Source organism: Neopsephotus bourkii, unplaced genomic scaffold (genome assembly GCF_033783945.1).
Source record: "Neopsephotus bourkii isolate Nb327-2 ecotype Australia unplaced genomic scaffold, CSIRO-AGI_Nbou_v1 NB_1589, whole genome shotgun sequence".
In the NCBI taxonomy this organism is placed as follows: Eukaryota; Metazoa; Chordata; class Aves; order Psittaciformes; family Psittacidae; genus Neopsephotus; species Neopsephotus bourkii.
The window spans coordinates 1,016,247-1,042,239 of record NW_026902065.1 but is presented as its reverse complement, the minus strand read 5'-3'; the positions used below and the strand labels follow the sequence as shown (position 1 = coordinate 1,042,239).

The following is a 25,993-nucleotide window of genomic DNA, read 5'->3' as shown; positions in this document are numbered from 1 at the left end:
GAAGCAACTAATACACAGCAGGGAACTTGGGCTCTGGGTAGCATCACCGTCCTGATGGCCTCTTGTTTCTGCTCTCCTGCCCTACCACCCCCTCTAGCTGCAGGGTCCTGACATTTTACAACTGCCTTAGAGAGGCAGCACGGCTCTGCTGGTGTCAGGCATAGCAGATAACACAATTTCTAGAGGTGTCTCTGGCACCAGAGTGCAAAAACCCTTCTTATTTTAGGTGGGATTCATGCTGCAGTTTCACATGCCTTGGAAAATTTCCACCGGTGTTTACATTAGAGCTGCACTGCATTGGTTATGCTTGGGAAAGCTCTCTGCAAACTGAACACCAGCAGGGAAACTCTGCTTTCCTCTGTTCTTTGGGGCAGCACACAGTCTTTTCAACCCTTGTGCTTTTTGTATATGCTTCAGGTTTACAAAACGTGGGGAGTTTGGTGTGGTATCCTTTTCCTTTTCTTTTCCTAACTCCTATTGTTTCAATTTCCTGATTTTCCTGAATTTCAGCTTGCACTGAAAAATACCAAGGAATGTTTGAACACATGAGCCTCTTGAGTCCAAAACTGTGCCAAGCAAGGTAAAAATGCAACAAAAGTTCCAATTAATTTCAGAACTAATTGTTTTCATTCTGCATTCAATTCTTCACAAGAAATTCCAAGCTATGCCAAGCTTGGGAATGTTGAAGCTATTCAGGGTGAAACACTGAAAGCTTGCCAATAATACATAATCTCTTGCTTTCCTCTTTTTGAAAATACATGTGGAAAGCCATTTGGCTGGATTTGGAGCTCCCTAAATGGCTGTCCCTTCATGAAAGTCCACTCCCACATTGTGTCAATGTGCCTGAAGTCAAAAAGGGACTTGTAGAAATACCTTAAAACTTGAATGTATACTGAAGGCTATCTGCAAAATGTAGGTGAGGGATATCAGTAAGTGGCTGTTACCAAGTGAAGGCTTCCTCATCTTCCCATCCACCATGGGGGCAGAAATAAGTGTGCAGTCCCTTATGGTGAGGTGGGAGGATAATCTCTCCGCATTGGTTTTTCATGTTGCTACCTCCAGCTTTGCTCCATTGAGGCTGTTAAGAGCAGGAATCAGATGCAGGCTGGCATGGTCGTGTCAGTTCATTACCTGACAGCATAGATAACAAACTCCAGGGAAATCTAAGCATGGTTAACAGACATCAGTCAATTGAGTTTGATTCCCTGTAGATGCTACCGCACGTTAGAAAGCAGCCCCACAAGAGGTTTAAGAGAACGTTTTGTTCTTGTTTTCTAACACATGTCAACAGGTTTTCTGAGATAACTTGCATCTCTGTGGAGTACATCCTTGAGAAAAAGCAGGTAGGTGCCTGGCTGCTGTCAACGTGCTGAGGAAGCAGATTGCTTACCCTCCATTGCCACTCCAAAAATATCAGCCAGGAAGTTTAACTGTGTGATAGTAAGGGGCCGCCGGTGCCAGCCTCTTTGCTGTTGTTTCCAAGGTCAGATCTAATTGACCTTCCGCTTGCTTCACTTAGTTGCCCACATTGTTTCCTTCTGAATCCCTGACTGTGCTCTTGTTGTCATTTCTGCGTGTTCCTACACCATCTTTTGGTTAAGCTGACTCCTGCTGACTTCCTGCCTTTCTGCTTGTACTTTCTCCTCCTCCTCCTCCTCTCTCCCTCTCTCCTGCCTGCTTTCTTTCCTCAGGACTTACTCATTCTCCTATGCCTCATTTATTATTTCTCCATCCTGAAATATATCCCAGTTCCCTGACCTGCAGCTCCATGGCCCAGATCCTCCTTGTTTTCCCTGCTGGCTTTCGTGAGCAGGTTACTCCTGCCTGGTGGAAGGCAGCTGCTGTATTGCAGCTTGAGGAACACAACAGGACCTGCTGCCTCACCTGGAAGTAGCCTGTGTGTTGTATTCAGATGTGGAGGGCTATAGGCCTTCCTATGGGTGGGTCTATGCCTGGCACAGCATTAAGTAGGCACCTTGTCTCCATGTGAGCCACAGGAAGACACTACTGTACACAGAGGCAAGGTGCAACTTGATGGTGTGTAGCCAGTTGCTCCCATACCTGTTGGCTCTGGAGTGACAAAATACCACTTGGCAGATTTGTCTTGCTTCTGAAGGAGGTGTAAGGTCCTGGCTTTATTGAAGTTACAGCCCCAATTGCCTCCTAGCATAGGATCTGTGAATACACCAGGTGGATTTTTTGCTGTGTGAGAGCTGCATGCCGTGAAAGTTGCACAGAGCCAGATTTGGCCTGACATGCTGAGCACTCAGGATGTCCACAGGGAGTTTTAAGCAGCAGGAAAATTAGGTACCTACTCAGCCTTTACCTATATGAAAATGCCTACTGCTGAAAGTTAAATAACAACAAGCGTGCATGATGAAGAAAGAGAGCATGAGGTTTTTCAGTAAGCAGAGGAATCCACTGACAGTTTACACTGCTCCCGTCGTGGAGAAGGTCTCTGTGGCAGCACTAATGGCTATCAATAAATCAATACAGTAAAGCTAACTTCACTCAAAAATGGAAAGTCTATTTTAATTACATTACCCAGCTCATCAGAAAAATGTAAATAACAAGAAGAGGACAGTCTCTGTCACCACTTTGACAGATCCAAAGTCAACACTCCTGGTGGGTTTGTCATCCCCCATCCCAGAGTGGAACCAGTCATTACACTCTGCTGCAGCAGTGCCATCCTGTTTGAATTTAGCCTCTGCATGCCTTGCTGGAGAGAGATTTACCCGTGACATCAGCTGCTTGGGTTTTATCTCCTTCTTTCACAAGCCAGCATCACCCAGCCCAAGTCTTCGCAGCAAGCAGGGGCAGTGCCAGCCGACAGAGGGAAAGGCCAGCCTCAGTGCAGCATCCCAAACTTCAGACAGGAGAATTCTGCCAGCTCCTAGTGTTTCCTGGGCAACATCTTCCACTGTCAAACCCCTGGTGGAAGAGAATGATGGGTTACTGTAAATATTGTTGTCCAGGAGGCAAGTGGTCATGGCCTTGCAATAATTATGATCAGTTGTTTATTGTAAAGAAACCTGTGTTGTAAAACACCTGTGTACACTTCACAGGGTACCCTGAACCTTCCCAGCCCTGGGACACCCTATGCCAAATGCCTCAATGCTCTTCTTCCTTCAGTGCAGGGCAGAGCATTAGCCTGTTGCTTTACTTGCTGATACTTTACAAGGAGCCCATGTGCTTTGGAAAGTGCAAATCTTGCACAGAAGGAAGCAGCAATGCAAGCACCTGGCAGTGAGAGAAAATCACTTTTAAGTGAACGCGGCTCCTGGTGGACCCTATCCCGATGATGCTGGCTTGAAAAAGAGCGTTGTCCAGCTTGTATGGCTGAAGCCAGGTTCCCTCCCGTGGCTGAGAGCTGCCACAGCAGGAACCGACAGCTCTGCGGTGTTGTGCAAAGCATGCAAAGGGCAAGCATCTCGTCCTAAAACAGATTCTCCTGAGACTGGTATCAAAATGACATCCCACCTCTTGACAGTTAACGTTAAGGTCCTCCAAGAGAAGCTCAGTGACGGGATACTCATTTGAAGACCCTCTAACGGTAGACAGATCTCTGGGATGCTCCTCTTAACCAGGACTGCACTTATGAATGAGTGGACTGTCATTAAAGAATGGGGATTTTTCTTATTTGTAGCATACAGAGTAGAAAATACCGTTTCCTGAGCAGAGGACATCCCAGTGCATATTTATACGGCCTCTAGCATATAAATCCCCCATAGTCTTTGTAGGCTCTACCACTCTGTTCAACCCAGACAGGTAACAGTGGGTGGTTCTATGGTGGCACTCACAGTTACTGAGGCAGGACATGAGCAAGCCAAGTGCTAGGTGGGTGTATACATGAGCTAAGTAGCTAGCTCTTAACTGATGGGTACTGTATGTTACTTGTTTTTTGGAACAACGGCTGCGTAAACAGTCTGCGCTGCTGAAGTGCTCACCACTGCATGCGTTTGCTGATGTTGTGCAGCCACAGGGTGCGCCAGGACCAGGCGGGAAGTCAGCACAATGCCTTGAGATACATTATCAACTGTAAATGTGGCAGGAAGTCATTAAAGATTTCCTGAGCTATTCCCTAGGAAAAGGCTACCTCCAGGCTCTGGCAAAGTCAGAGGACTTGCATTGCCAGGGCTGAGAAATCAAAAGAAAATTGCTCTAATAATACAATGTCAGCAGCTTCAGCAGGGAGCCCTCTGCTCCAGAGAGATCTGGTGCCTATGGGGTCAGGGTGGTGATGGATGATTTGATGAACATGTGCCAAGGAGCTTTTCGTACCTCACTGACTCCCAGCAGGCTCTTCCAAGCTTCCCTAAGGCTCTGGGGGCTAAGAGAGTTATGGACATAGACAAGTCTGAATACTTTAAAGCTTTGTAAATCCTTATGGGTGAGAATAAATCACAGCTTATTTTAAGAAAGCTGTTTGGTTGCACCATGAGCTCTCAGCCACAGCTCCATGAGAAAGATTTACAGACTCCAAGCTCTCTCGGACCAGCTGGGAAAAAACATCAGGATGCAATCAGACACTAGGACATGAGCGTGAGCAGTGAGGGAGGTCAAAGCAGGCAGATGAAGGCAAGGAGTTCCAGTGTTTGTAGGGGGCTCCTTCAAAACTACGTGAAGGGGGTTAGGGCATGATTTAACAATGATGCTAGGAATTCATGTGACTCATCCTACTTGATGCATGGGATAACTCTCACTTTTGTTGCTGCAGATATGTCCATCCTGGAAAATATGGATGTTTTACCAGCAATATGTGCTGTGGGCTTTTTCCCTTCAATCTCATTAACCAGCCCTTGGTCAAGACTCAAAGTTTGTGTCAGCAGATAAAAGGTCTTGAGACTTACTGTGGAAATCTCATTTCTGGGCAGTGCCTTCAAGTGAATAATTTTTTTAAAAGTAACTCCTACCTCTGTGAGATGATTTAACTACTGAAAAACTTAAGAGTTCTGTGTGAAAACAAAGTCATTACCATCATCATCAAAGTCAAGGGAATAGAGCCAGCTAGTTATATTTCACACTGCTCATTTTCTTGCTGGAAGAGATGAGCGGAATAAGAGACCTTCCTTTTTAACACAAAACAAAAAACTCAACAACAGAAGAAAAATTATATGAGGATTGGACAAACTCCTAGTTTTGTGTACCTGCAAAAATCCTACAAGTGAACTTGTAAAATCAGCTCGTCTGCTGTGTTAGCAACCAGCACCAGGCACTTTGCTCAAAGTCTAATTGAGTGCAGACAGCAGCAGGACAGTAACAAGTAGAATTGTAGAATCACAGAAAGTTTTGGGTTGGAAAGCACCTTAAGATCGTCCAGGTCCAGCCCCCTGACATGGGCAGGGGCACCTCACACTAGACCATGTCACCCAAGGCTCTGTCCAACCTGGCCTTGAACACTGCCAAGGATGTAGCATTTATCACTTCTTTGGGCAGCTGCCACTAAAATTTATCAAGACATGTATTTTTCTGCTCTTTATTTTCTACCTTTTGTTTGAATTTAGGACCTTTCTTAAGTTTAGAGCCTTGCTTACAGACCTGCTAAAGATTATACAACTTTTTACCCTTTGGTCATTTGCTGGTTATGCTGTAATAAGCATGTGCTATTTCCAACACACAAAATAGCAGAAATAAGCTGTCTCTCTTTTGAAAATTAACATTTACAGTGAGTAATTTTTCTTTGTCCATAATGAGCAGTTATAAAATTGTTAGCACCTAAGCAGCCTCAACCAGGAAAATTTTGGGATGAGAGAGAGCCATGAAACTTACTTATCTGTTTGGCTGTACCAGGGTAGCATACTGGATAGAAACCAGTAGTCCTTTTTTATCTCATTGTTGACTTAGGTACCCATTTAAAAGCCAAAAGAGTTTTTCTTATTTCATGTTGACAGTGTGTATCTCACATACATGTTTCTTATTCTCTTCCCACAGGAGAGAAAGAAAATACAGCTGAAAAACTAGTGTATATCTCCACCAGGATTTCAAGTGGGAAAGCCTGCCTGGCTGGACTGCAAGGAGGTACCTCCACACACAGAGAAACATTCCCCAGGACTGGTGACACTGTTGTTCAGCCCTATTCTTGCTGTGAAGGTTTCCACACAACGCTGCAGCAATGAATTTCCTCCGGCGACGTCTCTCGGACAGTAGTTTTGTGGCAAATTTGCCCAATGGGTACATGATGGACTTGCAGCGCCCCGACAGCTCTACGAGCTCCCCGGTTTCTCCTGCTATGGAGAGAAAGCATCCTCAGCCACCGCAGCCCACACACTCCTCCTCTACTGGCACCAGCATCTTCAGCTCCATCTCCAGTGCCATGAAGCAAACCACGCAAGCAGCTGCAGGACTGATCGATCACTCAGCCAGCCCCACACCTCCTGTGGCCCAGAAACCCAAGATCCTCCTAGTGATTGATGATGCACACACAGAGTGGTGAGTTATCACGGTCCCTCCTGCTGAATTCAGCCCCATGGGGCTGGGGGATAAGAGGGATCTGGGAAACACAGGGCATATGCAGGGTAGATGCTTTCACATCTAGGTCACCAACTCTGGCCCCAGGTCAGTGTCTGTCTGGTGACTTGCATAAGTGGCAGAGTAGGCTTTTCTCATATCTTTCTTGAAAAAAATGTTCATTTGATACTCATTGGCTAACTTCTTCATAGCCTCAATATATGAGCAAGCTTAGCTGAACTGTCACATCTAGCAATGGTCCTAAGAGGTCACTGCTGGAGGTGTGTTAGTGATACGGGTCAGGACCTTAGCCTACTGTTTGTGTTGGCTCTAAAAAATGAAAAGGGACTCAATCTCTCCAGCTTTCAATCTCTCTTGGGCTTTCCTCTGTATGAAAATTTGAACATAAATTATGAAGAGATAAGCCAAGTTTACTACTACTAATAGTAATGATTGGAGTTCATTCACTAGTCAAGGGCCCTTCACCTGCTAAACAGAGCAGCTTTTGGCAAAAGGCACTCAGAATCAGGTAAACCTTAGATTTGTCTTGTACATACAGGTGTCTCTTTACAAATAAAAGTTTGGAAGTTTGTTACCTGTGATATTGGGCAGCAGAGGACAATTCCCAAAGGGCAGGACAACTGAAGTGTACTGAAAGGCTGTGAAAATTGCTGCTTGCTGTCTGCTCCTTTACAAAGTTGGCTGTTTTAGAAAGCATGAGGCAAACGGGCTGAAAGAAGACTTTTCTGGGGGAAAATCCAGAGCATGTGTTTAAGGATATGATCTTGCTTCATCAGCCAGCCTGTCAAAACATAGAAAAAAGGAAAGGATAGCACAGGCAAGGGGACTGTACTGAAGACTTCAAAGTGAAAGAATTTGGGTTACCACGTCTTGACCAAGTGACATTATTTTATTGTTCTTTTCATCTTTTCGGTGAAGTTTTTACATTTGGTCTTCTCTGCTGTCCAGCAGAGTGGGGACAAGGTGGGATCTTCCTCCCTGGGTGTTATCTTCACAAAGCAAGAGCTTAGCTTTCAGCTAAGAGGAGCAATGACAGAGCACAACCAGCTCAGGCTTCCTCAGCCAATTTGAAGTAAGAGAGGGAAAACAGTGGGATTACTCTCAAAGTAAAAGCAACTTTTTAACTGAGTGGGAAACTCCTTGATAAGGTGATTACACCCACAAGCCTCACAGGAGGCTGATGCGCACCAGCCTCGGTCTCTGATTAGCGTTTTTGCAGTTCCTTGAAGATGCTGCCAGGTGGCAGTCCCTTAACGTAGCATCCTCCAGCTGCGGATGGGAGTGCCTTTAATGCACAGCTCCAGCGTCTGTGTGTTAGCCTGCACTGCTTAGTCCAAGCACGGTAACCAGAGAGGAAAGCCCTAGATCAAAGGCCAATTTAGTTTTTCCTTGAGATTAATGGAGCTGAAGGTAGCCTGAGCAGGGGAAAGGACAAGGAGGGGTTGGACTCTTGCAGTCTTTTCATGTTTTAAAATACACACTGCATTCAAATCCCTGCCTTTGTATCTCCCAACTGCTGTTCTGTCATGCAGACTTCGTGTTCTGTGAGCTGAGCTTGCCCAAGGAGCAGCAGCTGGGAGATATAAAGAGGAAGTATGGCTACCCGTGCTGTCTTCACTCCTCCACTTGTTTGTGAGCACTCCGTGCATCCTGCTGTCTTGGCTATCCCTCTGCTGTCTATAACTTAGCAGTTTCTACACATTATGTGGGACACCTTTCATTTCTCTCAGCTCTCTATCCCACAGGCTTGCAGATGTCAAATAGTGCTTCTTGCAAAGGCTCCCTGCTTCATTCTCTCTAAGGTTGTAAGGGCACTGAACAAAATTAGTGTGTGCATTCATGACAGTATCCTGACATATATATGACATGAAAACTAATGAAGCAACGTTATTAACCTTTGCCAGCCACAGATTTCCATGGCTCTCTGTAGCATGGGCAGAAACACATGCCTAGAAGCTTTGCCAGCCTAAAGGTAGCACGTGGTCTTTGCTGAGAGAGAGTACCAATGCAACCACTCCTGGATGCCAGGAGTGCTACTTGGCAGTCAATTTTTGTGTCTCCAGGAAACTCAGTGAGCCCTTGAGAGCAGCTCTGGAGAGCAGTGGCTCCATGAATGTTTATTCTTGGTAAGGTACTTCTGAGCAATGCCAGTCATCTCCTTGCTCTCAGCCACAGAGTTATGTGAGCTCAGGCTGATCAGCCCGAGGCAGCAGTGTTTGCCTTGTGAGAGCACAGCTACAGAAGCTGGTTATCCAGGGATTCTGGCTGTCTACTCTGTATCACATAGGGAAGCAGTCCCAGACTTCAGAAGGTGAACAACAACACATAATTACTTCTGTGCCAGCAATTTTGGGTTCAAAAGAGGAATAATGTTTGCAATGCATTTCACCTCTGCCTTGCTCAGGTTCTTGCTACTTGTGAAACTACTGATTTGGTTTTCTAGGAGCCCTTTTCTTCTACTTTTGAAATAGTTAACTCTACTAGAAAAGAACCCAAGAAATAACTGCTGAAGGCATACCTTTATTTTAAGGGTGGGGGCTTCCACAATGCTTCATCCCCCATGTCAAATTATATGAGATTTACAACAAGGACTAGCTTGTTCACAGACAGGAAGGGTGAGAGACAGTGGAATCTGCCATTTGATTTCTTTTCTCTAATGAAAACACTTTCTCATAATTGGATACTGTAGCAATATTGCCAAGACAGACATTAATTTATCATCACTGTTTGTATTACAGCAAAGAGCTGCAACTGTGGATTAGGATGAGGTGTTGCACAAGTGCATGACGAAACGGTCTAACAACCCAAAGTGTGTACTGAATGTACTTTAAAGTGACAAATGACAATCCTTTGTATTTTTAAGAAGCACCTATGTGTTTGCTGGTACAGTATAGCACTCATCTTCTCTCAGAGGTCTGGAGGACGTGAAAAGAATCCATGGGAATCCATGGCTTGTATTCCTCCATGAAATCCTTACCATTTTTGACACCAATATGCTCTGGTTTGTTCTAAAGATAAAGTATTATAAAAATAATGTGAGCCCCACAGAATATGATCAGCTGCTTTCTACATTAGCAGCGGTAAAAGAAAGGTACGTTCTATTAAAAGTAATGGAACTCGACCAGCTTTCTGTTAAAGTGGTGAGGTTTTGACAAATTTTCCATCCTTCTCAGAGCAGCCCTGAGGAGAAGGACTTGGGGGTGTTGGTCAGTGGGAAACTGAGCACAAGCCGGCTTCAGTGTGCACTCGCAGCCCAGAAACCAACCATATCCTGGGCTGCATCAAAAGGATTGTGACCAGCAGGTCGAAGGAGGTGATCCTGCCCCTTTGCTTTCGTGAGACCTCACTTGGAGTATTGTGTGCAGTTCTGGTGTCCTCAACATAAAAAGGACATGGAACTGTTGGAGCAAGTCCAGAGGAGGGCCACGAGAATGATCAGGGGACTGGAGCACCTCCCATATGAAGATAGACTGAGAAAGTTGGGGCTGTTCAGCCTGGAGAAGAGAAGGCTGCGCGGAGACCTCATAGCAGCCTTCCAGTATATGAAGGGGGCCTACAAGGATGCTGGGGAGGGACTCTTCATCAAGGACTGTAGCGACAGGACAAGGGGTAACAGGTTCAAACTTAAACAGGGGAAGTTGAGGTTAGATAAAAAGAAGACGTTCTCTACTGTGAGGATGGTGAGGCACTGGAACAGGCTGCCCAAAGAACTGATAAATGCTCCATCCCTGGCAGTGTTCAAGGCCAGGTTGGATGGAATCTTGGGTGACATTGTCTAGTGTGAGGTGTCCCTGCCCATGGCAGGCGGTTGGAATTGGATGATCTCAAGGTTGTTTCCAACCCTAACTATTCTATAATTCTGTGATTCTTCTCCTAGGCATGTCTCTAGCACTTTGCAAGGGGGCACAAAGTGGATCTGTGACATTCAGAGTATGTACAAAAGGAAAACACTGTCTGTATGGCTCCCTTGTACTCATGGTTTCAACAGCCAGCCCTCAGAGGCGCCCACAGCAGTGAATGTGCCTGTGCATCAGCACACTAGGGAAAAACTCTGCTTCTCTTCAGTAATTCCTGGTACCTGAGCTGGGAAGCCTCCACCTGGAGAATGAGGCACCTTCTTGTGGACCAGGAGTATCTGTGCCTTGGGAGGCTTCCAAAAATGCATCAACAACACACCTACAGCAGCTGCCAGAAAAAAAAGGGGGGCTCAGATGTGATACACACACACATGTGCAAACGCAGAGCAAAAGGGAGTGGGACCATGGGGAAGGGGAATGGCAGGACTCCATGTAATGGCAGATGGGCCAGCTCCGGCAGCCTAACCTCAGCCAGGAGGAAAACGTCCTACCTCTGGCAACCTCCTCTCCTGACATGCTATTAAGTAAAATCATGCTCTTGCTGCATTGAATTTTTCAGCGGATCAAACAGGATTTAATACTCTGAATTGTTAACCCACTTCCTCTGCAAAACTGCTCAGCATTCTAGTCTAATGCTTCATGTTTAAACAGCTTATTTGGGAAGTGATCAAGCACAGCTAAGGCTCCTATTAACAACATATGCTAAAAGCATTGCTTTCTGGACCAGACGCATAACAGTGTTGTTCTTGTTGTATTTGTTAGGTATCTTGGTTGCATTTGTGAAATACCTCATGTTGCTTTTCCAAGCCACTGGTGTGTTTTGTCCAGATTTCATGCCATGTCAAGTCCTAACGGTGTTACATGCTGTCTTGTACAAAATACATGTGCGCTGTGTGCAGCCATTCTGCACGCGAGGATTGTGTCATGTTTCATAGGAAAAAAGCCAGAGGATATTTTAGGAGACACAGAATTGTATTGTTGTTTTCCCATTTATTTTACAGCCAAAATTGACTGAACAAACTGTCTCCAAAAATTTAAAGATGAAGGAAGAGAAAAATTGTGATTAATGAATGGAATCCTCTTAATACAACTGAAATAGTTCTTTTTTTAACAGTAATGTCATGATGCAGGTCTAATTATGGACTGACTCATCAGGATTACTGTTTTATACTGTTCAGAGGAAATTATTAATTGTTTTTTCATTAAAATAAAACTATTTTTACTTCCGATAGTGCCTAACAATATTGAGCCTTAAATAGCATTTGTCCAAACACATAATCGGTCAAATAACAACAGTCTAATACTGAATTTTGGTAACATGGGACTTCCTAAATTCTAAATTTTTGGAAGGAATTCCTTTTAAAAAATATTCAGTAAGTATAATTTCGTGCTTTTGCTAGGCTGAAGATGATGTAGTAAGGGTCCCACTCTGAGAATTATTTCTGTCCCTAACTCATTTAAATACAATAGGAAGTTTTGGACCAGCTTTTGGCTTCAGACTTCATTATAACTTCCTATTATTATTGTTGTTGTTGTTGTTGTTGCTATTGTTATTATTCAGAATCGATTCTCCAAGCTTGACCTTAGGCATTTGCAGTTTAAATTTGCAGTTTTGTCTGTATATCCTGATAAAAAGCCCAAAGTAATTTAATATGGTGGTAACTGACAATAAATGATTATGAATTAGCTTTTATTATCCAGGGGGTACCTTTTAAGGTTTCACAACTTCTGTGCAACTGTGCTACAATAATTTGAAAATTATAGTAAAATGTATCAATTTATAGGTAAAAGTTATACTTTCACAAATCTGGCTAAAGAACTTGCTTACATATTCATCATTTAGCAATGTCTATCCAAGACTAAATGATTCGTGCCAAGTGCGACATGAGGGTAAAAATTCCACTTTGGGGAAAGAGGAGGCAAGTTTGTGTTAAATGTATGTGTGTGTATGTGTATGTTATATGTGTGTGCTTGGAAGCAACGTGGAGGGTTTCTGTATTGCCTAGCACACAGGCATAAGAGTGAAAAGCAGGTAAGGCTGTCAAAAATATTCAGTAAGTCGTATATATCACATTGCTTTCCAATCTGTCTTAGATATGTCACCATCATGTCTGCCTGTATTTTCGTCCTGCATATGTAAAGCAGCTTGGGATCTAGTCCTCCTAAATGAAAGGTGATACAGAAATGTAAAGGATTAGTATCATTACAAAAATAGACACAAGGAATATGGAAAACATTCCCCACCAGGTTATAAATATGCTAATGCAAGTCAAATCTGGGACCTTAATTGCTTTACCAGAGTTCCTATAAATGCACAGAATTTAACCTCAGAATGTCCTGACTAGTCCTGTGCATATTAAAAAAATGAAATAATAATAATCCTTCAGATGTATTTCTCCAGGTCTGTGAGCCAGATTTCTTCTTCTCGAAAGCCAGCAGCCCTGCCTCAGTGTTGGTTCAAGTTAGCCCTGTTCCCCTGCTCCTCAAGTTCATGGAGGGCAGAAGTGGGTTGGAATAAAACATTGCACAACCCTGAACAAAATGATACCCCTTGTGAGCAGCTCCAGGCCATACCAGCTAGATTTAGCAATGTGGAAATGTTCCAACAATGTACTATTTTGATAATACGCAAAATAAAATTGCTGCCTCATGTTGTAGTTAAAGCAAACTCCCACCTCCACCCCCCACCCACCCCAGGTCTTTGTGGCCAGGAGGAATGTGGCTGTAATGTAGCCGGAGGTGGGGGACCAGACCCACAGCAAAGTGTCCTTCTTATCCTGACAGCTCGGGGAAGCACAAAAAGCTGTGCCCAAAAGCAATAGCACTGCAGTAACTAGTGCTTCCTCTCTTGGGGAGGGATGGTTTTGAGTAGCCCCATTTCACAAGCAGGAGGTGGCACAGGAAAATGGTGGGAGGCCGGTATTGTGTGGGACTCCATAGTCCCTTGAATAGGAAGTGCAGCCTGAATGGTTGTTGTCTGTGATAGCTAAAGTGCTGGTGGTTTGCCAGCTCAGGTCTCCCTCGAAAACAACCCTTCAGTTCCCTTAGAGAAAGGGAGGACTCACAAAAGACAATTTAAAAAACCCTTCTCCCTTCCCACCCCAAAGCTTCACTTTCTGTGTGCATTCAAGCCAAGAAAATCCTTACAGCCTCAGAGGGTGGAACCTCAGACCTCATCAAGGACCTCACCATGAGGACTTCCTCTATCAAAAAAACCCAACCACCGTACCACAGACCGATACAGACTTATTCAGAAGAGGCGTTTCTTCCCTTTATGTGATCCCACAACTAATAATGCCCATGGGGTATTTTACGGTAACAAGAGCGGGATGGGTCTTGTGGTTCTTCCCAGAAGGCAACAAAGGCAGTCTGTTCCCATGGCATGACCTTGGACACTGAAGACCTACCTGCAGTACAGCTGAGCTGGCTCTCCATTGGTGTCTCCAGCAAGACAGCATTGAGAGCAGGATGATCTAAACACACAGATGACTGCAGCAAACCTGCACCACAAGGCTGGAGATGAAACTTCTGTGGAGTTCCTGGAAACGTATCAGTGTAGTTAGCTTTTATCCAACCTAAATCTTAGATTTACCTCTTTGTCTCTCACTCTCTGTCTGTAGAATGCAGGTACCCTTCTTTCTGCACTTGCCTCTGGTCCATTTCATCTACAATTCAGACCTTGCTTTCTGAGGTGTCAAATCACACATCCATCATGCCTATACACCACCTTTACCATCCTGAAACCCCCTAACCCCTGGCCCAAGGTACTCCTACAGAATAAATACTAACTACCAAGCAGTCCATCCCACAGCTGAACAGTGCATAAGGGTCTCTGGGCTGAGGCAGATGTGGACAAAAGCTCCAGTAGGCAGCAGACCTTAGCATTTGTGGAGTGAGTTTTCCCAATGCACTTGGCAGTCAGGACTTTACCATCTCAGAAGCCCTTCCTATTTGCTAAGAATTGCTAAATTGGAGGAAAGTGGTGAAGGGGTTGAGGGCTGGCTCCTGAAAGGAAAACCTTCCTTGTTTTCACCCCTGAAGGAAAAAGGGCACAAACACATCTCTCCTCCCTCTTCCCCTCCCCTCCCCACTGCCTTTATAGAGCGTAGGGGCTGGGGGGGTCAGGGCATTCCAGCGGCTGCTGGCCAGTATCCTGGAAACTGCCTCCTTTTTCCCAGTCCCAGCCCCTTTTACGAAGGAGACAATGCAGACATACAGTGAGTGCCTTGTGCATCACTTGGGCCCCCAGGCCCTTTGACACAGGGATTTCGTACAGTGGCTAACCCCCTCCCCTCCTGCCCCTAGGTCCCCCACACCCAATCCAGGGGGCTTCAGCCTTGCCTTTTCCAGGCTGATCTAGAAAGAAATTACATGATTTATTTTCCCAAGCACCTTGAGAGAAATATGTGTAATGTGATTCCAGGGAAATAATCCAGATGATTCCAGAATTTAACCATGGGTCTTTTTTGGTTTATTTACCCAGGTCTCTTCTTCCCCATTTCTTTCACTCTTTTTTCCACCCACTCCCTTGCCCATCTCTCCCCAAGAGCCCTGCATGTTTCCCCTCTTCTCAGTGTGTTTTGCTCTGGCCCCTTCACAGGGTGGAAAAGGCTGCTTCCCACTCTAGATGAGAAGTGGTCTCCATCCAAAGTGTGGCTTGGCTTGCTTTGTTTGTTATGTCTTGCTCCAAAGGCACAAGCTCAGTCAGAGGATTTGGAGGAATTAGCTATTACAATATCCCAGTGACCCTCTTTGGCACACTTGCAGTGATACTGAGCCCATTTCTGGGGTGAAGCTACAAGCCTGCTCCTAAATTTGTAGCTGAAGGCCTCTTCTGGACAGTGACGCCCTAAAAAGTGCCTGGGTTCATTCACACCACAGGAGATTTGGGCTCAGGCTTGTTTGTTTATCTAAAGGATGGTTTCCCAGTTATCAAGACATACTGCAAGCAAGTGCAATGACATTTGTTACATCAGCTCCACTGAGGTCTCTCACAAGAAGATTTAAGCTATACTTCTTTGATGTCCTTGATCTCTTCCTGTCCTAGAGAATTGCTTTATACAGAAACCATTTTACAGGATACCTGAAGAAATACCATTAATTTAATACAAAATACCAGCCTGTCTTCAAAGCTGTGTCATAACTTCTGCTTCACACAGCTAATGAAACACAGCACTCCTCCAGGCCATCACAATCACTTCAAATCTCTTGTCCTTCCTGGCTACTCCCTTCCAAATATTGAGGCCAGTGTTCTGCACCTCTTACATGTGCTGCTGTCTAGTGGCACTGTAGCTGGGGAAGAGCTCCCTGGGCACTTTCTTTAGCCAATGCTTGATACCTGCTGCAATCAGGTAACAAGCTGTAATACCTGCTGTAATCGTACCTGCATCTTCTCCTATTTGTCACCTGTGCATAGCATTTCCCAGCGTGGTAGAAGTTGTGCAGTCCCCTGATGCATCCCTGATGCCTCTCTTTCCCACAGATACAGAGGAAAACACTGAAGCAGTCCTCTTAAACACCTTGGATATGCTGCTTTGCACCAAGAGTCAAAAAGCAGAGGGAAGAGAAAAGAAATAACTTCAGGAAAGACAGTAAAATCTCTGTGGAAATAGCTTCTCCTGGATTCCTGTGCTGAACATGTTTATTGGCTGATGGGTTGAGCACCCATTGCACCAACTTTTGTTTTGAAGCAGAAAAAGCACAAGGCAGATGTAACCAGTTATTTATCACACAGAGAGAAACTGCTGGATGATCTGTGTTCACCCAACAGACGTAGCTTTTGAGTTTTGGCCCTTTGCTGCTGATCCTGGGCAGCCCTTACTCCACACGTGGGAATTGCTTCTCTTGTGCATGTTCCTCCATGACACAGGACCAGCACAGCAATGCAGGCTGGCCCCAGCTCCTGTACCTGTAGCCCTCAGGCCAAGCTTTACCTCCCCTGGGCCTTGTGATACATGAGGCTTTGACAGGAAAATTCACACCCATGAGGAGTGAATCCCTGTGTCTGCAGACTAGGGGCGTTAGTAGGAAGGAGCAAGGGAGCATGCTGATTTGGGCACCCCTCACACGGGCACAGTACAAGTTGTCCCAGCTGTCAGTGACACCCAGAGGGATAAACTCTGGTATTCAAGTGTCTTACAAATGTGTTTGCAGTTGGGGCAGTGATGGCATCCCTTGCTCAAACAGATGCTTTTCAAACACCTAATGGTACTAATGTTATACATGGCCTTTGTGTCAATTATCCCTTATGAAGTAACCAGAGATAAATTAATCATTTATTTTTCCTTGCTGCTATTAAGGATGCACTCTGTATGTGACAGAGAATTGTGTATATGCTGCAGTTGCTGAGGCAGATGGGGACTGTTTCATGGCAGCTCTGGAAAATAAGCTTTTATTCTTTCCAGATTACTTCATAAGAAGAGTCATCGGGTTTCTTGTGGCCCTGTAATCATGTCAGGGCTGAGGCAGAAAGCAGAAGTTTGTTTGACACTCTTGCACCCAGAAAATATGTCCTTTTCCGGAGCATGTGGATTCTTCCATCACAAAGAGAGAAGGATTCAAGGCAAGCTTTCTCCCTGGAAAAGAAACAGCCTTTTGCTGTTTATTATGGTGCTTCCTTCCTCCCAGCCAATGCAGCCACATTTAAATGCATTGCCTAGCACTGTAAATCCTACCCAGGAACTGTTCTTGAGCACGGCTATGCAGTTTTCTTCAGTCAAAACATATTTACATGTTAATTTACTGAGATCACAGCAACCACACCATCCCATCTGCACCCTGCCTAGCAAATTACAGCTCTGAGTTCTGGTGGGTTTGAACATGTGACATGCTTGATAATAAAGGGATGGGCAGCCAAGCAGTGGTCAGTGCTGCAGGCTGCCCAGGAGAGGGGGTAGATTTGTATGGCCACTGCCTTGCCCAGTGTCCCAAGCTGGGGGGACAAACAGCCCCCATCCCAGGGCAATGAGCTACTCCTCTGATCAGTAGCAATTGGCTATGCTAGAGGTGAATGGGGACACGTCTGAGGCTTCCCAGAAAGGCTTTTGACTGGTCTTCTTGGTGTCACTCCCCTGCTGCACTGCAGGATGACTAGATAGCCCTGGAGCATGTCAGTTCCTAGGCAGAGGGCTGGAAGAGCCTTGCACAGGTGGTTTTAGGGCAGAGAGCATCTTATAAATGTCTTGCACAGTCTCACCTACCAGAAACATCAATCTACCTTTCTCTTGCATCCCCACCAGAGCAACATAATCTTCCTTTCCTCCATCTCATGTCCACCGTAGGAACCAAAAGCCATTTCACACATTGTGCACTACTGACCAAAAGACTCCCTCTTGCAACAGAGGCATCAGGATGTTTCCACAACATCAGCAACAATTCCAACTTGCTTGAAATGTCAGGGCTCCAGGGTGAGGTTAAAGCAATTTTTCATTTCAACATGATAGCCTCTACTGCCCAGGGGCTCCAAAACCCCAGGTGTGAATTGAAAACCTCACTCCAGAGGTGTTTCAGTAAGAAATGTTTCATTCCTACCCTGGGCCGTGTCAAAATGATGGGCTGACCAAAATATTTGGTTGCAATTGCTTAGCACCTGTAGTCTTCAGAGACACTCAGAGCAGGTTAACCCTCCTGGGGGGCTTTCTTTGAAAGAAAGTGATATATTGTGCTGTTAACAGAAAGTTATCTGAGACATGGGATGAGACAACCTGTGTGGGAAGAGGGCAAGAAGGTCATATAGTGCCTAAGTTGAGATCCCTCGCTCTATTCCAATGACTCCTTACTCTGGATATCCTCTCTGTGTGATTACCCATGAGTAGAGGCAGTATTGTAGAGATGGGAGAGAGGACTTCTTTAACCATGTGAAGGCTCATTTCCTGCACTAGTCAGTGGAAGCCTCTGTACTGGGCTAAAGACTGTGGTTAATCACATTTCATTACAAACTGAAGCAAAGCAGCACCAAGGAGTGTGCAACCAGCTGGTCAGCAAAGAGGAAAGGCCATAGAGGGAGGAAGTGTGTTTCATAAATGGGGGTAAGCAGTATAGGTTATGAGTGTGCTGGGAATAAAAACAAGCTTGTACCAGTGAATAGTGTGCTTCAAATTTCAAACCAGTTCCTGTGGGCCCACTTAAAGCTTACTCCAGTTTTCGAGAAGTCACTTATTCCAGCAATATCCCCAGTGTTTAGGAGCAAGGAATGTTGCCAGGCCCTCTAGAGCCATGCCTCCAGAAATACGATGGAATTATTAAGTGCATTTAGCGTTCCTGTTTATTGTTAGAGGCATGATGTCTCCGCTTGTCTGCTGAGCATCTTTTTTTCAGGCAACACTCATAAATTCAAGGAAGAGATAAAAAATGGCAGCAGTTCTGCTTTTTATACTGGACAGGGTTGTTTGAGTCATTTGGTCTTGGTCACACCTGGCTGCTACACTGTCCCCCACTGATCTCTGTGCAGAGGTCTTATCACCATCCTGCTGATGGATGGGCTGTCTGGGAAGGGAAGCCTGATGCAGCCTTCAGATATCCTAATAAGAATGAAGCAGAAAACTTTTGGAATTATTTTGTGTAGGTTTGCTTTGGTTTGTTTTGTTTTTAATAAAATGTAAAGTGTTGACTTGGTTTTGAGCCAGAATGACAAAACACGGTTTTATTTACATGTCACATTCCTGGGGGAGGGGAGCCTGCAGCTGGAAAGTGGTGTGTTTCAGCCATGGGGAAAATTGCCTTCCTACTGCCTCTCCTTTTTTTTCTTTTTTTTTTTATTGGAACAAACAGACACATAGTAAAAATGTGAGCCAGCTTCTTTTTTTTTTTTTTTTTTTTTTTTTTTCTAATACTATAAAATAGGGAGCAAAGCCGGCTTCTCCTCATTTTCCCTTACTTCTTTATTCTGTCCTCTCTTTGCCAATTGGAAACAGAATGCAGAGAGTTACTTTGTCTCTGGAAACAGCTCTTGCAGGGCTGAACTGTGTTTTCAAGGGTTTCCAAATAGAACAGCTTTTTGGAACCTACATGGTCTTCCTGAAGTTTTAGGGGGGAGATCTGAGAAAATAAATACATATTTTCTTCTGTCGAGCTTGTTTGGTGAACATTAAGAACTGGGGAGACATATTCACAGTGGAAATTATGTTGGCAAGTTCCCTGCTGACTATTCAATATAAGGAGAATTATGCACAAATATGAATAAAAAAGCTAAAACTGCCTGTCCTTTTCCTATGTTTTTTTCTCCAGCACTACTGTCAGCCTTTCCCTATCATAAACAACCAATCCTTGTGAAAGTACTTTGTTGTCTGCATAGCGTAGGCAGATAGGAGCAGAGGGGTGGAAGGTATATGTCCTTCTCATGACACTCTTCAGCTCCAAAGCAAACACAGAGATCCTTCATTAGTAACACTATAGATGCAGATACTGTTTTTCTAAATCAGTAGTGGAAAAACAAACAGAATCAAAAAGCAGCTCTGTAGCGATAAAGCGAGAGAATGAGCTTCACAAGTAGTTCAGCTATGATGACAAAGATCCTTGCTCAAAGTCTGAAGTAGTTTCTAACGTTGTGCCATATGTTGTTCTCCTTCTTTTACAGAATATTGAGTATTAAATGAGACATAGCAAGGAATAATCTATTAGAGTCTTTGTTCTGGAAAAGATTAGGAGAGCATTTGGTTTTTAGTTTGAAAATAAAATGAAAAAGTCGTAAGCCTTGAAGGAACTTTCCAATGTGGTTTTCATCTGGCTTGGCAGGTTTCTTTTGGAGAACAGAAAGCTGAAAGAAGATAGGAATTAGGAAAACATGCTGTGACCCGGATAGAAATTATTCAGCCAAAAGGGAAATGCAGAAGCAAAACAGTATGTAATGAAAGCCAAAAATCTTCTTTAACCATGTTTGTCTCTCATTTTTTCTGCAGGGCCAAATATTTCCAGGGGAAGAAGGTGAATGGAGAATTTGATATCCGAGTGGAACAGGTCAGTAACAACTGAATTTGGCTCCAAGAAATGTGTGTGGACAGGGCTGAGGGTTTGATCACAGATAATCTGTGGATATTTCTTGTCTTGAAGAAAGGAACTAATGAGTTTTAAGATGCACCCATTTTATAGAATTGTGGAAGCCATAAACAAAAATATCTTAATTGGCCACCCATTCATCCTCCCTACCTTTGCAGAACCAGTTGCTATTTCACCTTAAAATACAGTTTTTTTATTCTGGTGATGGGATTAAAATTTCTTCCATTAGAAGACTACCTCACAGCTCTGTATCTATGCCTGAAAAAGTGTAAAGCCAGTAGACAACAGTACATGGTGATATTATGTTCCACATGAGATCTATACAAGTCTTCTGACCCTGATTTAAGCCTAAAACCTTTGGCTGAAGTATGCATATCAACTATATATCAATCTTTTAATCTGTTGAAAGTCCATAACCAGTAAGGAGGTTCAACGCCTGTTTCTGATGTGCTGTGCAGGGCATTGGACAAATTCCCTGTTTCTCTTTTAGCCTTCACCAGCCATTCATTTCAGTTGAAAACTCTTGATGTTGGGTCCGTCCCCTTCTCTCTGTGTTGGTGCAGTCTGTCAAAATGAAGTCCCAGTATTGACTGGAACTTTGGATGCTGTTGTCAAAGTAGAAATGATTATTAATAATCATTTGCAGACACCTAACTTGAAAGCAGGCGTAAGGAAAGATGTAGAGATGAGCTGATGATCCTGAAGGAATCACATGGTTGCTTTATACCCATTAGGGCTATAAAATTACTTGGATGGATAAAGAAATGTGGTGAATGTTGTTTGAATGACCTGATTTTTTCTGTCTTCATAAAACCTTTGATTCTGCATCGTGTGTGTGTGCATGTATGCATATGTGTGTGTATAGAATTGCGAATGCAGTGATTTTGAAGACTTTCTCAGGACACATTGTCCTTGATAAAGTGCTCCTTCTCCTTTCAAAGGGGTGCTTTCCTATTGCCTACAACTATATATGAGCACATATATTCTGATCGAAGGCTGTGTCTGGAAAAGTCAACAAGTCTGGGTTTCATTGGGTTTTTTTGCAACTGTGATACTATGAACACTTAATTTTCCTTTTTATTGGCATCACACTTGCGGCCACTGGGTAGTATTAGGAAGAACAATTCTCACTTGCACTTCCTTATCAAAGTCTTTATTTTACTGGCTCCTTCATTAAATGTTCTAAAAGACAATTGGAAAGGAAAAAAAAAATTCACACCTTTCACACAGAAGTATGAAATCTAATAACTCAGAGTTGTCCTTCAAACCTCTGATCTAAGCCACTACACTGAAAGCAGGGTGAGCTTCAAAGCTAGACCTGGCACTCTTCAAAATGACCTGTTAATTCCTTCCTAAACCTCCAGCCTCTGCCTTTCCCCTTATAGTCCTTCTTCTCGAATGTTACTGCACTTGAAGTCCTTATAAAGAAACTATCTTCAAATGGTTGGTGAGTGGAGAAGGACTGAAGTGGACTCTTGATCTCTGATGGGTTAAACCCAGTAATGACCCTCGTCATTGTCACTGGGCAGCTTATCGCATTTTCCCAAGGATTCTTTGAGGGAGACTTTCCCAGTCTGTCACTTGAAATCTTTCGCATAGGCTGAAAGTCCATGCTTGAGATGAGGCACTAAAGTGCTCCAAGTAAAGACCATAAGGCTGGTGTATAATCCTGCTGGTGAGGACCATTGCCAGGGCCCTTGCAGCTTTCCTTGCTGATCATATAGTCTGCAGCTCTGCCCACAGGAATAAGAAGCACAGTGGGTAAGAGAGATGAGGAACAACAGAGGTCCTGCCTGCTAGCCTTGAGCCCCTCCTGCCCCTTAGACCAGGCAGCCAAGCCTCCAAGCAGTGGGCACCGAACTGCTCTTGACTCGCTCAGACCTCAAAAGCAGAAGGCATGATCACTTTCCCCAGCTGGATCTCTGTCTGTCAAGGGAAACACAGAAGCTGTGTTATCAGGGGCAGTCCCTGAATCTGACCTCTCTGTATCACTGAGGCCAAGAGAGTGGCTTTTCTTTCTTCAAACTCTTTTTTTGTCCCCTTGTTCTTTCTTGCCAATCTATCCTTGCTCAATATTTTTTGAAAATTAATTTTCTTTCCTTGCTCCCACCCTAATTACCTGGAGCCTTCCTCTCTGCTTCCTCAAGAACACGTCCAGGAGCCTAAAGTGTTGTGGAATAGGCCCCTGTGGCTGAACGCAGACCCACCCAACCTGAAAAATGAGTGTTCATCCATTACAGGGAAAAAAAAAGCAGGGAATAGCTCTGTTTACCAGACTGGTCTACACCCTTGTCTTTAAGTGCCCAGCTCACCAGTCTTCAGTACTATAACTGACCCATGAATGGCACCTAGACTGTGCCACCATGCTCAAGCCCTGTTCAGGCCTGAGTAATATCTGCATCAGATCAAGGTTTGACTCTCCAACACCTCTTAAGCTACTTGGTCAGCTCAGTAAGTTCATTCAGTTTTCCAGTTTTCCATTTGATCCTCTTCAGATAACCACACATTATTGACTCAGCCAGGAATACAGTTTGCCTTTGGAAAGTTTTTTTATATTTTATAGGAAAAAAACACTTTTAATCTGAAAAGCTAAATAGCAAAAAAAAGTTTGAATGGCAGAAAACAGTGAAAGGAAATATCCAAATGTTAAATACTCTTGAGAAACCACATTGGGAAAAAGCAACTGCCCTGTTTTTTTGACAGTGCTAATTTTTTTGCCATTCTTCCAGGATGCTCTGTGGTTGGTTTAAGCTGGAGGAAGAGTTTGCCTTGTTGCTTTTTCTCTTCCTATTTCACCTCCATCTTTATTACATCTTAATTCTTTCTTAGCAAGCCATTTCGGAAGTCTTTGGGGGGAAGCGGTGCAGGATAGTAGGTGATTTTTTCTTTAACTCATGACATCACTTATTTGTAATGGAGCAGGAGTGCTGAAAGCAGCACTGCCTCTCCCTCTCTCAGCAGTGGGAAGTCACTTATCTAATCTGGTTCTACACCCCTACCAGCTCTCAGAGCTGCCTCTCCCCCTTGGCTGTCACCCGAGGAATGCAAGCCGTATGTGATCATGCTGTCTCGCTCCATCTATCCCCCACACCCAACACTGTCGAAGGCATTGGCTGATTTCAGCCAAATTGGAGAAACAGGCAGAGTTTCAAGATATTGAGTTACTGCAAGAGGTGAGTTCAGTTCAGATACTGGGTAATCTACAGGGAAGAGACTATTAAATGCCATCCTGCTTCTTAGGGAGCTGCTTCTGTAAATCTCAGTTTGTATGAAAATAGATTTTATGGACTTTCAAAGAAGGTTTTATAGTTCAGTAACACAGAAATGAATTGCGTGACCTTAGTATCACTCCAAGGTCCTCGCTGTTCAGCTATGTCCATTACCAATAGTGAAAAGCAATGGACAAGAAATGCTGTGGGCACCACCTGGTGCCTGTAAATAGGGGAGAGAGTCATAAGGGATAAGACTGGGCACACTCTTTCCAGCCTCTGCTGTTTCCTGTCACCCCTTAAAATGAACATGAAGTCTAACGTTGTTTCCACCTTTGTTTCCTTTAATCTTCAGTGTAACACCCAAAGCATATTTATTAAGGTGCCTTAGAGGCTGTGGGACTTATTGCCTGTGCTAGACTGAAACCCAGGCATGCACAGCATTGCCTTCTTCCTGTTAATGGCAGGAGGAGAGATGTGGGGTTGATTGAGGGATGGAGAGGGGAGAACCAAGTGCAAGTGAATCAGGCCCCCTTTTTCTTTGAAGGCAGTTTGGATTGCATTTTGATTATTTGGATGATTTTTCACTACAAGTCCTTCCATAGCAATGATAGCTATCCATAAAATCATGGAATGGTTGGGGTTGGAGAGGGACCTTAAAGCTCATCCAGTTCCAACCCCCTGCCATGGACAGGGACACCTTCCACTAGAGCAGGTTGCTCCAAGACCCATCCAACCTGGCCTTTAACACTGCCAGGGATGGGGCAGACACAGCTTCTCTGGGCAACCTGTACCAGCACCTCACCACCCTCACAGCAAAGAACTTCTTCCTAATGTCTAATCTAAATCTCCCCTCTGTCAGTTTAAAGCACTGTCACTGCAGGTCCTTGTAAAAAATCCCTCTTCAGATTTCCCAGGTCCCCTTATGCACTGGAAGCTGCTCTAAGGTCTTCCCAAAGCCTTCTCTTCTCCAGGCTGAACTACCCCAGCTCTCAACCTGTGTTCATAGGAGAGGTGCTCCAGCCCTCTGATCATTTTCATGGCCCTCCTCTGGACTCACTCCGACAGGTCCAAGTCCTTCTTGTGCTGTGGGCCCCAGAGCTGAGCCCTGTACTCCAGGTGGGGTCTCATCAAAGCAGAGTAGAGGTGGAGAATCATCTCACTTGACCTGCTGGTCACACTCTTTCAGACTGAATGAAACACGGATCAAAAAGTGAAAATCTGTTTGACCTATTACTATTAAAATCCTGACAGTTTAAGCTTTACTCAGTGTGGGTAAACCCCCAAGCTTTAAGAAGCAGCTGAGTCTAAAAATACTATTGTTATTTTATGCTAAAAGTAAGGTTCCTAGATTTTGATCCATATTGTTGCTTTTACTTGTCTTATGATTTCTAGCTTTGAGAACTACTGTTCTTTTCTCTAGAAATAAAAATGCTAGAAAAATTCCTTTACATATGAAAAGTATAAGTTTGATTAAATGGCTCTAAATCTGAGTTTAAAGAAGAATCTTGAAGTGCCACAGGAGCTGACCACATGCTTTTAGTCTTTCCCAAAATTAGTTTTACTTTTGTCTTCTCAGTCCTTCACTGCCCAGAAGAGCATCAGGAAATACAGTATCTTCAGGAAGGGGAGGATTAGACCATAGGCCTTATGCTCTGTCAAATGTCTTTCATCACCAAAGGCAACTGGTAGTAACTCAGCAGCTTTCCGGACCCAATCTGCCCTTTCCCAGAGAAAATTAAGCTTTGCATGCTCTAAGGATTTCATATGACTCTGCAGCTTCCCATATGGATCGTAACATACCCAAGGTGAGGGGCTTCTTGAGCACTAGGTGTGCCACATGTATAACATGGACGCCACATGGGTGTGTATCCCTAGCACATCCAGGTACAAACAGAAGAGGGCAAGAAAGCTGAGGCTGAGACCCGGACAATCCAGGCCCACCGAATAGACTGTGACATGGTGGGTGGTGGCCAGATGAGTGGATGCTCACCATCTGTCTGGGAGAAAGATGCCCACAAAGCAGTACGTGCAGAGCAGGGTCACTGGGATGACCATGGAGACCTGATTTATGAGAGGAGGCTGAAACAGTTGGGTTTGTTTTTGCTGCCAAAACAGGGGCTGAAGGAGACATGGCTGCTTTTAATAAATACTGGTTTAAGAAAGAGTTTTGTGATAGGGTGCCTGCAGTAGCAAAGGGTTAGACCCTATGGCTCTGGTGGGCTTTTCCAGTCCCATGCACTGTGTTGACCAACGAGAGCCTAGGAGGGAGAGAGGAGAGCACAGACCTAGCAGGCAAAGCAAACAGCAGTTCTTATACAGGGCCTGCCACCTTTGGGGTACCTTTCCTTCAGATATTTCCCAAAGGCATTTTAATATATGCAGAGACATCTTTCCAGGCATTGACTTATTGATGGTGGAGGGGAGTGGAAAAAGTGCAGGGGGAGTGATGAGGCCAAAAGGTCC

At 44.4% G+C, this 25,993-nt stretch overlaps 1 protein-coding gene across 2 annotated transcripts in view; it reads left to right on the top strand.

Annotated features, from left to right (window-relative positions):
- Positions 1-25,993, top strand: part of SYN3 (synapsin III) — a 197,070-nt gene that overhangs the window by 14,029 nt on the left and 157,048 nt on the right. For both annotated transcript variants that reach the window (XR_009728267.1, XM_061371804.1), the window contains exons 2-3: positions 5,932-6,429; positions 20,222-20,279. Coding sequence is in view for 1 of the 2 variants with exons in the window: in XM_061371804.1 (XP_061227788.1) it covers positions 6,113-6,429; positions 20,222-20,279 (375 nt within the window). In the remaining variant the exon portion in view is untranslated. The remainder of the gene's footprint in view (positions 1-5,931; positions 6,430-20,221; positions 20,280-25,993) is intronic.